The sequence below is a fragment of the Oncorhynchus keta genome, unplaced genomic scaffold (genome assembly GCF_023373465.1).
Source record: "Oncorhynchus keta strain PuntledgeMale-10-30-2019 unplaced genomic scaffold, Oket_V2 Un_contig_19698_pilon_pilon, whole genome shotgun sequence".
In the NCBI taxonomy this organism is placed as follows: Eukaryota; Metazoa; Chordata; class Actinopteri; order Salmoniformes; family Salmonidae; genus Oncorhynchus; species Oncorhynchus keta.
The window spans coordinates 184-12,440 of NW_026281613.1; the positions used below are offsets into that span (position 1 = coordinate 184).

Consider the following 12,257-nt stretch of genomic DNA (forward strand, 5'->3'; position numbering starts at 1 on the left):
ATAAACCATGAGAGTAAAGGCTTGTTCATGCCCCCTGGTGGTAGTGATTATGAATTACAACAGGTTTCTCTTATCTTATCTCACAAGCAAACCATATCCTTTAAAGACGAATAGAAAAGAGATTTACATTAATCAACAGAGCAATATAGATAGAACTAGTCAGCGTACTGTATTTGAAAAGCAGTTGAGGAAGGTTGAACTCCTAGTTGGAGACAGACACCACTCCTTTCAGTTGAGGAAGGTTTAACTCCTAGCTGGAGACAGACACCACTCCTTTCAGTTGAGGAAGGTTTAATTAACTCCTAGCTGGAGACAGACACCACTCCTTTCAGTTGAGGAAGGTTGAACTCCTAGCTAGAGACAGACACCACTCCTTTCAGTTGAGGAAGGTTGAACCCCTAGCTGGAGACAGACACCACTCCTTTCAGTTGAGGAAGGTTGAACTCCTAGCTGGAGACAGACACCACTCCTTTCAGTTGAGGAAGGTTGAACCCCTAGCTGGAGACAGACACCACTCCTTTCAGTTGAGGAAGGTTGAACCCCCTAGCTGGAGACAGACACCACTCCTTTCAGTTGAGGAAGGTTGAACCCCTAGCTGGAGACAGACACCACTCCTTTCAGTTGAGGCAGGTTGAACTCCTAGCTGGAGACAGACACCACTCCTTTCAGTTGAGGAAGGTTGAACCCCTAGCTGGAGACAGACACCACTCCTTTCAGTTGAGGAAGGTTGAACTCCTAGTTGGAGACAGACACCACTCCTTTCAGTTGAGGAAGGTTGAACTCCTAGTTGGAGACAGACACCACTCCTTTCAGTTGAGGAAGGTTGAACTCCTAGCTGGAGACAGACACCACTCCTTTCAGTTGAGGAAGGTTGAACTCCTAGCTGGAGACAGACACCACTCCTTTCAGTTGAGGAAGGTTGAACTCCTAGTTGGAGACAGACACCACTCCTTTCAGTTGAGGAAGGTTGAACTCCTAGTTGGAGACAGACACAACTCCTTTCAGTTGAGGAAGGTTTAACTCCTAGCTGGAGACAGACACCACTCCTTTCAGTTGAGGAAGGTTGAACTCCTAGCTGGAGACAGACACCACTCCTTTCGGTTGAGGCAGGTTGAACTCCTAGCTGGAGACAGACACCACTCCTTTCAGTTGAGGAAGGTTGAACTCCTAGCTAGAGACAGACACCACTCCTTTCAGTTGAGGCAGGTTGAACTCCTAGCTAGAGACAGACACCACTCCTTTCAGTTGAGGAAGGTTGAACCCCTAGCTGGAGACAGACACCACTCCTTTCAGTTGAGGAAGGTTGAACCCCTAGCTGGAGACAGACACCACTCCTTTCAGTTGAGGCAGGTTGAACTCCTAGCTGGAGACAGACACCACTCCTTTCAGTTGAGGAAGGTTGAACCCTAGCTGGAGACAGACACCACTCCTTTCAGTTGAGGAAGGTTGAACTCCTAGTTGGAGACAGACACCACTCCTTTCAGTTGAGGAAGGTTGAACTCCTAGTTGGAGACAGACACCACTCCTTTCAGTTGAGGAAGGTTGAACTCCTAGCTGGAGACAGACACCACTCCTTTCAGTTGAGGAAGGTTGAACTCCTAGCTGGAGACAGACACCACTCCTTTCAGTTGAGGAAGGTTGAACTCCTAGTTGGAGACAGGTTGAACTCCTAGTTGGAGACAGACACAACTCCTTTCAGTTGAGGAAGGTTTAACTCCTAGCTGGAGACAGACACCACTCCTTTCAGTTGAGGAAGGTTGAACTCCTAGCTGGAGACAGACACCACTCCTTTCGGTTGAGGCAGGTTGAACTCCTAGCTGGAGACAGACACCACTCCTTTCAGTTGAGGAAGGTTGAACTCCTAGCTAGAGACAGACACCACTCCTTTCAGTTGAGGCAGGTTGAACTCCTAGCTGGAGACAGACACCACTCCTTTCAGTTGAGGCAGGTTGAACTCCTAGCTGGAGACAGACACCACTCCTTTCAGTTGAGGAAGGTTGAACTCCTAGCTGGAGACAGACACCACTCCTTTCAGTTGAGGCAGGTTGAACTCCTAGCTGGAGACAGACACCACTCCTTTCAGTTGAGGAAGGTTGAACTCCTAGCTGGAGACAGACACCACTCCTTTCAGTTGAGGAAGGTTGAACTCCTAGCTGGAGACGGACACCCCTCCCTTCTTTCCCTGTTCCAGTCGTGTCTGTCTATAAAACAGTTTATAGCAGTAATAAAGAGGAAGGTATCGATCGTCTCGTCTAATCGTTTACGGACACACATACCCACACACCTAGAGCGTGTCAGCTCTTTAAGATAAGGTCTTTAAGATAAATTCCTGTATGGCGCTATACAGATAGAGAAGGTCACCATTTGACCTTTGGGTAAATATTAGCATTTGAGTGTTAAGATAGATAGACAGCATTATACTACAGGGATGTGTTTAGTAGGGCACACCGTAGCAAAACGTTTTGCAACAGAACATGAAAATGCTACCTGGTCATGTTCATTAGGACATGTGCATACAGAAAATGAATGTGGGTTTCTAAAGACTACATTACCCATCCCCCAACACTGTCAACCAAGAGTCAAGACTACATTACCCATCCCCCAACACTGTCAACCAAGAGTCAAGACTACATTACCCATCCCCAACACTGTCAACCAAGAGTCAAGACTACATTACCCGTCCACCAACACTGTCAACCAAGAGTCAAGACTACATTACACAGTACCCATCCCCCAACACTGTCAAACAAGAGTCAAGACTACATTACCCATCCCCCAACACTGTCAAACAAGAGTCAAGACTACATTACCCATCCCCCAACACTGTCAAACAAGAGTCAAGACTACATTACCCATCCCCCAACACTGTCAAACAAGAGTCAAGACTACATTACCCATCCCCCAACACTGTCAAACAAGAGTCAAGACTACATTACCCATCCCCCAACACTGTCAAACAAGAGTCAAGACTACATTACCCATCCCCCAACACTGTCAAACAAGAGTCAAGACTACATTACCCATCCCCCAACACTGTCAACCAAGAGTCAAGACTACATTACCCATCCCCCAACACTGTCAAACAAGAGTCAAGACTACATTACCCATCCCCCAACACTGTCAACCAAGAGTCAAGACTACATTACCCATCCCCAACACTGTCAACCAAGAGTCAAGACTACATTACACAGTACCCATCCCCCAACACTGTCAAACAAGAGTCAAGACTACATTACCCATCCCCCAACACTGTCAACCAAGAGTCAAGACTACATTACCCATCCCCCAACACTGTCAACCAAGAGTCAAGACTACATTACCCATCCCTCAACACTGTCAACCAAGAGTCAAGACTACATTACCCATCCCCCAACACTGTCAACCAAGAGTCAAGACTACAGTACCCATCCCCCAACACTGTCAACCAAGAGTCAAGACTACATTACCCATCCCCCAACACTGTCAACCAAGAGTCAAGACTACATTACCCATCCCCCAACACTGTCAACCAAGAGTCAAGACTACATTACCCATCCCCCAACACTGTCAACCAAGAGTCAAGACTACATTACCCATCCCCCAACACTGTCAACCAAGAGTCAAGACTACATTACCCATCCCCCAACACTGTCAAACAAGAGTCAAGACTACATTACCCATCCCCCAACACTGTCAAACAAGAGTCAAGACTACATTACCCATCCCCCAACACTGTCAACCAAGAGTCAAGACTACATTACCCATCCCCCAACACTGTCAACCAAGAGTCAAGACGAAACCAATTCACCTTGGTGTTGTGCAGACTGGTTTTACATTATTCTTAAAGATTTCACACATAACAGAAAAAAATGCAACAATATGTCTGTGAAACTCTATATTCACAGTATTATGAATGAATTGTGGTTTATTTGGTAGCATTTCGTAGTGTGACTGATTTTACTAGTTGCATTAGTTCTGTACAAAGTCAGAGGTGCGCTGTTTGATAGAGATTTCCCCGTCCCCCCTCACCCCTGAGGTCAACCTACCCCCTCCCCTACCTCTGGCTTCCAGTGAGGAGACCTGAGGTCAACCTACCCCCTACCTCTGGCTTCCAGTGAGGAGACCTGAGGTCAACCTACCCCTACCTCTGGCTTCCAGTGAGGAGACCTGAGGTCAACCTACCCCCTACCTCTGGCTTCCAGTGAGGAGACCTGAGGTCAACCTACCCCCTACCTCTGGCTTCCAGTGAGGAGACCTGAGGTCAACCTACCCCCTACCTCTGGCTTCCAGTGAGGAGACCTGAGGTCAACCTACCCCCTACCTCTGGCTTCCAGTGAGGAGACCTGAGGTCAACGTCCCCCTACCTCTGGCTTCCAGTAAGGAGACCTGAGGTCCCCTACCTCTGGCTTCCAGTGGGGAGACCTGAGGTCAACCTACCCCCGTCCCCCTACCTCTGGCTTCCAATGGGGAGACCTGAGGTCAACCTACCACCCGTCCCCCTACCTCTGGCTTCCAGTGGGGAGACCTGAGGTCAACCTACCCCCTCCCCCTACCTCTGGCTTCCAGTGGGAGACCTGAGGTCAACCTACCCCCTCCCCCTACCTCTGGCTTCCAGTGGGGAGAACTGAGGTCAACCTACCCCCCTCCCCCTACCTCTGGCTTCCAGTGAGGAGACCTGAGGTCAACCTACCCCCCTCACCCCTACCTCTGGCTTCCAGTGAGGAGACCTGAGGTCAACCTACCCCCCTCACCCTACCTCTGGCTTCCAGTGAGGAGACCTGAGGTCAACCTACCCCCTCCCCTACCTCTGGCTTCCAGTGGGGAGACCTGAGGTCAACCTACCCCCCTCCCCCTACCTCTGGCTTCCAGTGAGGAGACCTGAGGTCAACCTCCCCCCCTCCCCCTACCTCTGGCTTCCAGTGGGGAGACCTGAGGTCAACCTACCCCCTCCCCCTACCTCTGGCTTCCAGTGAGGAGACCTGAGGTCAACCTACCCCCCTCCCCCTACCTCTGGCTTCCAGTGAGGAGACCTGAAGTCAACCTACCCCCTCCCCCTACCTCTGGCTTCCAGTGAGGAGACCTGAGGTCAACCTTCCCCCCCTCCCCCTACCTCTGGCTTCCAGTGGGGAGACCTGAAGTCAACCTACCCCCTCACCCTACCTCTGGCTTCCAGTGAGGAGACCTGAGGTCAACCTACCCCCTCCCCTACCTCTGGCTTCCAGTGGGGAGACCTGAGGTCAACCTACCCCCTCCCCCTACCTCTGGCTTCCAGTGGGGAGACCTGAGGTCAACCTACCCCCTCCCCCTACCTCTGGCTTCCAGTGAGGAGACCTGAGGTCAACCTACCCCCTCACCCCTACCTCTGGCTTCCAGTGAGGAGACCTGAGGTCAACCTACCCCCTCCCTCCTACCTCTGGCTTCCAGTGGGAGACCTGAGGTCAACCTACCCCCCTCCCCCCTACCTCTGGCTTCCAGTGGGAGACCTGAGGTCAACCTACCCCCTCCCCTACCTCTGGCTTCCAGTGGGGAGACCTGAGGTCAACCTACCCCCTCCCCCCTACCTCTGGCTTCCAGTGGGGAGACCTGAGGTCAACCTACCCCCTCCCCCTACCTCTGGCTTCCAGTGAGGAGACCTGAGGTCAACCTACCCCTCACCCTACCTCTGGCTTCCAGTGGGGAGACCTGAGGTCAACCTACCCCCTCACCCTACCTCTGGCTTCCAGTGAGGAGACCTGAGGTCAACCTACCCCCTCACCCTACCTCTGGCTTCCAGTGGGGAGACCTGAGGTCAACCTACCCCCTCACCCCTACCTCTGGCTTCCAGTGAGGAGACCTGAGGTCAACCTCCCCCCCTCCCCTACCTCTGGCTTCCAGTGGGGAGACCTGAGGTCAACCTACCCCCTCCCCCTACCTCTGGCTTCCAGTGGGGAGACCTGAGGTCAACCTACCCCCTCCCCCTACCTCTGGCTTCCAGTGAGGAGACCTGAGGTCAACCTACCCCTCACCCACCTCTGGCTTCCAGTGAGGAGACCTGAGGTCAACCTACCCCCTCCCTCCTACCTCTGGCTTCCAGTGGGAGACCTGAGGTCAACCTACCCCCTCCCCTACCTCTGGCTTCCAGTGGGGAGACCTGAGGTCAACCTGCCCCCTCCCCTACCTCTGGCTTCCAGTGGGGAGACCTGAGGTCAACCTACCCCCCCCCCTACCTCTGGCTTCCAGTGGGGAGACCTGAGTCAACCTACCCCCCCCCCTACCTCTGGCTTCCAGTGAGGAGACCTGAGGTCAACCTACCCCCTCACCCTACCTCTGGCTTCCAGTGGGGAGACCTGAGGTCAACCTACCCCCTCACCCTACCTCTGGCTTCCAGTGAGGAGACCTGAGGTCAACCTACCCCCCTCCCCCTACCTCTGACTTCCAGTGAGGAGACCTGAGGTCAACCTACCCCCCCCCTACCTCTGGCTTCCAGTGGGAGACCTGAGGTCAACCTACCCCCGTCCCCCTCCCCTACCTCTGGCTTCCAGTGGGGAGACCTGAGGTCAACCTAACCCCCCTACCTCTGGCTTCCAGTGAGGAGACCTGAGGTCAACGTCCCCCACCCACCTCTGGCTTCCAGTAAGGAGACCTGAGGTCAACCTACCCCCGTCCCCCTACCTCTGGCTTCCAGTGGGGAGACCTGAGGTCAACGTCCCCCCACCCACCTCTGGCTTCCAGTAAGGAGACCTGAGGTCAACCTAACTCCCCCTACCTCTGGCTTCCAGTGGGGAGACCTGAGGTCAACCTAACCCCCCTACCTCTGGCTTCCAGTGAGGAGACCTGAGGTCAACGTCCCCCACCCACCTCTGGCTTCCAGTAAGGAGACCTGAGGTCAACCTACCCCCTCCCCCTACCTCTGGCTTCCAGTGGGAGACCTGAGGTCAACCTACCCCCGTCCCCTACCTCTGGCTTCCAATGGGGAGACCTGAGGTCAACCTACCACCCGTCCCCCTACCTCTGGCTTCCAGTGGGAGACCTGAGGTCAACCACCCCCGTCCCCCTACCTCTGGCTTCCAATGGGGAGACCTGAGGTCAACCTACCCCCGTCCCCCTACCTCTGGCTTCCAGTGGGGAGACCTGAGGTCAACCTACCCCCTCCCCCTACCTCTGGCTTCCAGTGGGGAGAACTGAGGTCAACCTACCCCCTCACCCTACCTCTGGCTTCCAGTGAGGAGACCTGGGCAACCTACCCCCTCCCCTACCTCTGACTTCCAGTGAGGAGACCTGAGGTCAACCTACCCCCTACCTCTGGCTTCCAGTGGGGAGACCTGAGGTCAACCTACCCCCGTCCCCCTCCCCTACCTCTGGCTTCCAGTGGGGAGACCTGAGGTCAACCTAACCCCCCCCCCTACCTCTGGCTTCCAGTGAGGAGACCTGAGGTCAACGTCCCCCACCCACCTCTGGCTTCCAGTAAGGAGACCTGAGGTCAACCTACCCCGTCCCCTACCTCTGGCTTCCAGTGGGAGACCTGAGGTCAACCTACCCCCGTCCCCCTACCTCTGGCTTCCAGTGGGGAGACCTGAGGTCAACCTACCCCCGTCCCCCTACCTCTGGCTTCCAATGGGGAGACCTGAGGTCAACCTACCCCCCGTCCCCCTACCTCTGGCTTCCAATGGGAGACCTGAGGTCAACCTACCACCCGTCCCCCTACCTCTGGCTTCCAGTGGGGAGACCTGAGGTCACCTATGGGTCCCCCCTACCTCTGGCTTCCAATGGGGAGACCTGAGGTCAACCTACCCCGTCCCCCTACCTCTGGCTTCCAGTGGGGAGACCTGAGGTCAACCTACCCCCTCCCCCTACCTCTGGCTTCCAGTGGGGAGAACTGAGGTCAACCTACCCCCTCACCCTACCTCTGGCTTCCAGTGAGGAGACCTGAGGGCAACCTACCCCCTCCCCTACCTCTGACTTCCAGTGAGGAGACCTGAGGTCAACCTACCCCCTACCTCTGGCTTCCAGTGGGGAGACCTGAGGTCAACCTACCCCGTCCCCCTCCCCTACCTCTGGCTTCCAGTGGGGAGACCTGAGGTCAACCTAACCCCCCTACCTCTGGCTTCCAGTGAGGAGACCTGAGGTCAACGTCCCCCACCCACCTCTGGCTTCCAGTAAGGAGACCTGAGGTCAACCTACCCCGTCCCCCTACCTCTGGCTTCCAGTGGGGAGACCTGAGGTCAACCTACCCCCCGTCCCCCTACCTCTGGCTTCCAATGGGGAGACCTGAGGTCAACCTACCCCCGTCCCCCTACCTCTGGCTTCCAGTGGGGAGACCTGAGGTCAACCTACCCCCCCGTCCCCCTACCTCTGGCTTCCAATGGGGAGACCTGAGGTCAACCTACCCCCGTCCCCTCCCCCTACCTCTGGCTTCCAGTGGGGAGACCTGAGGTCAACCTAACCCCCCCTACCTCTGGCTTCCAGTGAGGAGACCTGAGGTCAACGCCCCCCCACCCACCTCTGGCTTCCAGTAAGGAGACCTGAGGTCAACCTACCCCCGTCCCCCCTACCTCTGGCTTCCAGTGGGGAGACCTGAGGTCAACCTACCCCCGTCCCCCCTACCTCTGGCTTCCAATGGGGAGACCTGAGGTCAACCTACCCCCGTCCCCCTACCTCTGGCTTCCAGTGGGGAGACCTGAGGTCAACCTACCCCCCCGTCCCCCTACCTCTGGCTTCCAATGGGGAGACCTGAGGTCAACCTACCACCCCCTACCTCTGGCTTCCAGTGAGGAGACCTGAGGTCAACGTCCCCCACCCACCTCTGGCTTCCAGTAAGGAGACCTGAGGTCAACCTACCCCCGTCCCCCTACCTCTGGCTTCCAGTGGGGAGACCTGAGGTCAACCTACCCCCCTCCCCTACCTCTGGCTTCCAGTGGGGAGACCTGAGGTCAACCTACCCCCCGTCCCCCTACCTCTGGCTTCCAGTGGGGAGACCTGAGGTCAACCTACCCCCTCCCCCTACCTCTGGCTTCCAGTAAGGAGACCTGAGGTCAACCTACCCCGTCCCCCTACCTCTGGCTTCCAGTGGGAGACCTGAGGTCAACCTACCCCCACCTCTGGCTTCCAGTGGGGAGACCTGAGGTCAACCTAACCCCCCTACCTCTGGCTTCCAGTGAGGAGACCTGAGGTCAACGTCCCCCACCCACCTCTGGCTTCCAGTAAGGAGACCTGAGGTCAACCTACCCCGTCCCCCTACCTCTGGCTTCCAGTGGGGAGACCTGAGGTCAACCTACCCCCGTCCCCCTACCTCTGGCTTCCAATGGGAGACCTGAGGTCAACCTACCCCCGTCCCCCTACCTCTGGCTTCCAGTGGGGAGACCTGAGGTCAACCTACCCCCTCCCCCTACCTCTGGCTTCCAGTGAGGAGACCTGAGGTCAACCTACCCCCTCACCCTACCTCTGGCTTCCAGTGGGGAGACCTGAGGTCAACCTACCCCTCACCCTACCTCTGGCTTCCAGTGGGGAGACCTGAGGTCAACCTACCCCCCTCCCCTACCTCTGACTTCCAGTGAGGAGACCTGAGGTCAACCTACCCCCTACCTCTGGCTTCCAGTGGGGAGACCTGAGGTCAACCTACCCCCCTCCCCCTACCTCTGGCTTCCAGTGGGGAGACCTGAGGTCAACCTACCCCCGTCACCCTACCTCTGGCTTCCAGTGAGGAGACCTGAGTTCAACAAACCCCGTCCCCTCCCCATCTCGTACTTCTGAGTGGGAGACCTTCCCAGTAGCCTGTCTAGCTCACAAACTAGAATCAGGGCGCCCACTCAGACGAGGTTAATTGACCCACAGTCCCACACGGTGACATGATATCATTGACTTGACGTGCAAATGAGCGATTTAAAACCGATCGCGCAAAATGTCATCATACCGATGTTTCTGTTTGTGTGGGCGCCCCGTGCCGCTTCCGGTAAGATGTCCATGTCACCTGTACCTAAATCCACCAGTGCCTGTACGTGTACGGGTCATCTGTTAGTTATATACAGTCAGTCTATGGGTCCATCAGGGCACGGGTCATCTGTTAGTTATATACAGTCAGTCTATGGGTCCATCAGGGCACGGGTCATCTGTTAGTTATATACAGTCAGTCTATGGGTCCATCAGGGCACGGGTCATCTGTTAGTTATATACAGTCAGTCTATGGGTCCATCAGGGCACGGGTCATCTGTTAGTTATATACAGTCAGTCTATGGGTCCATCAGGGCACGGGGTCATCTGTTAGTTATATACAGTCAGTCTATGGGTCCATCAGGGCACGGGTCATCTGTTAGTTATATACAGTCAGTCTATGGGTCCATCAGGGCACGGGTCATCTGTTAGTTATATACAGTCAGTCTATGGGTCCATCAGGGCACGGGGTCATCTGTTAGTTATATACAGTCAGTCTATGGGTCCATCAGGGCACGGGTCATCTGTTAGTTATATACAGTCAGTCTATGGGTCCATCAGGGCACGGGTCATCTGTTAGTTATATACAGTCAGTCTATGGGTCCATCAGGGCACGGGTCATCTGTTAGTTATATACAGTCAGTCTATGGGTCCATCAGGGCACGGGTCATCTGTTAGTTATATACAGTCAGTCTATGGGTCCATCAGGGCACGGGTCATCTGTTAGTTATATACAGTCAGTCTATGGGTCCATCAGGGCACGGGTCATCTGTTAGTTATATACAGTCAGTCTATGGGTCCATCAGGGCACGGGTCATCTGTTAGTTATATACAGTCAGTCTATGGGTCCATCAGGGCACGGGTCATCTGTTAGTTATATACAGTCAGTCTATGGGTCCATCAGGGCACGGGTCATCTGTTAGTTATATACAGTCAGTCTATGGGTCCATCAGGGCACGGGTCATCTGTTAGTTATATACAGTCAGTCTATGGGTCCATCAGGGCACGGGTCATCTGTTAGTTATATACAGTCAGTCTATGGGTCCATCAGGGCACGGGTCATCTGTTAGTTATATACAGTCAGTCTATGGGTCCATCAGGGCACGGGTCATCTGTTAGTTATATACAGTCAGTCTATGGGTCCATCAGGGCACGGGTCATCTGTTAGTTATATACAGTCAGTCTATGGGTCCATCAGGGCACGGGTCATCTGTTAGTTATATACAGTCAGTCTATGGGTCCATCAGGGCACGGGTCATCTGTTAGTTATATACAGTCAGTCTATGGGTCCATCAGGGCACGGGTCATCTGTTAGTTATATACAGTCAGTCTATGGGTCCATCAGGGCACGGGTCATCTGTTAGTTATATACAGTCAGTCTATGGGTCCATCAGGGCACGGGTCATCTGTTAGTTATATACAGTCAGTCTATGGGTCCATCAGGGCACGGGTCATCTGTTAGTTATATACAGTCAGTCTATGGGTCCATCAGGGCACGGGTCATCTGTTAGTTATATACAGTCAGTCTATGGGTCCATCAGGGCGAACGGCTTGTGTGAAGAGCTGAATATATCCATCACTGTCAATAAGACGTCTGTCTGTCTGTCTGTCTGTCTGTCTGTCTGTCTGTCTGTCTGTCTGTCTGTCTGTCTGTCTGTCTGTCTGTCTGTCTGTCTGTCTGTCTGTCTGTCTGTCTGTCTGTCTGTCTGTCTGTCTGTCTGTCTGTCTGTCTGTCTGTCTGTCTGTCTGTCTGTCTGTCTGTCTGTCTGTCTGTCTGTCTGTCTGTCTGTCTCACACACTTGGAATTGAACAGAGCGACACAATAGCTTCATGCTGTTGACTCCATTGGTGCTGACTGATAGTGAACTGGTCACATGTAGGACACCGTGTGTTCATGTGTTTTGATCCTGCAGAGCCTCAACGTCATGTAGTTTGTCCTGTGTTAGGTGTGTTTGGCACGGTGTGCTGCACCCACTGTGTGAGGACCTAACATGCATGGGGTTACCTCCATAGTTAGTGCCCTCGATGGGTTGTATGGTTTCAGATCCTCACTATGTCTGTCAGTGCACCGAAGGTCATCCTAACTTAAGATGTGTGTGTATAACTCAGAACCTCCCATGTATGAGCTACGGAGTTACCCACACATAGCTCAACTTACAATCTGGCCCTTAGAGAATGTCTGTCTCTGTCTGTCTGTCTGTCTGTGTTTGTCTGTCTGTCTGTCTGTCTGTCTGTCTGTCTGTCTGTCTGTCTGTCTGTCTGTCTGTCTGTCTGTCTCTGTCTCTGTCTCTGTCTCTGTCTGTAACACTGTGCTGCTCCTCTCCAGGGCCTGAGGAACAAGCCGAAGAAGACAGGCCATGTGAAAGCAGACC

At 54.2% G+C, this 12,257-nt stretch overlaps 1 protein-coding gene across 1 annotated transcript; it reads left to right on the forward strand.

Annotated features, from left to right (window-relative positions):
* Positions 1 to 573: 573 nt before the first annotated feature.
* On the forward strand, positions 574 to 2,730 carry LOC127920511 (uncharacterized; the record flags this gene model as incomplete). The annotated part of the gene is made up of 3 exons (XM_052504572.1): positions 574 to 966; positions 1,111 to 1,206; positions 1,757 to 2,730. Coding segments are annotated over 3 exons (1,044 nt in total), but the record flags the coding sequence as incomplete, so codon positions are not given.
* Positions 2,731 to 12,257: the final 9,527 nt, after the last annotated feature.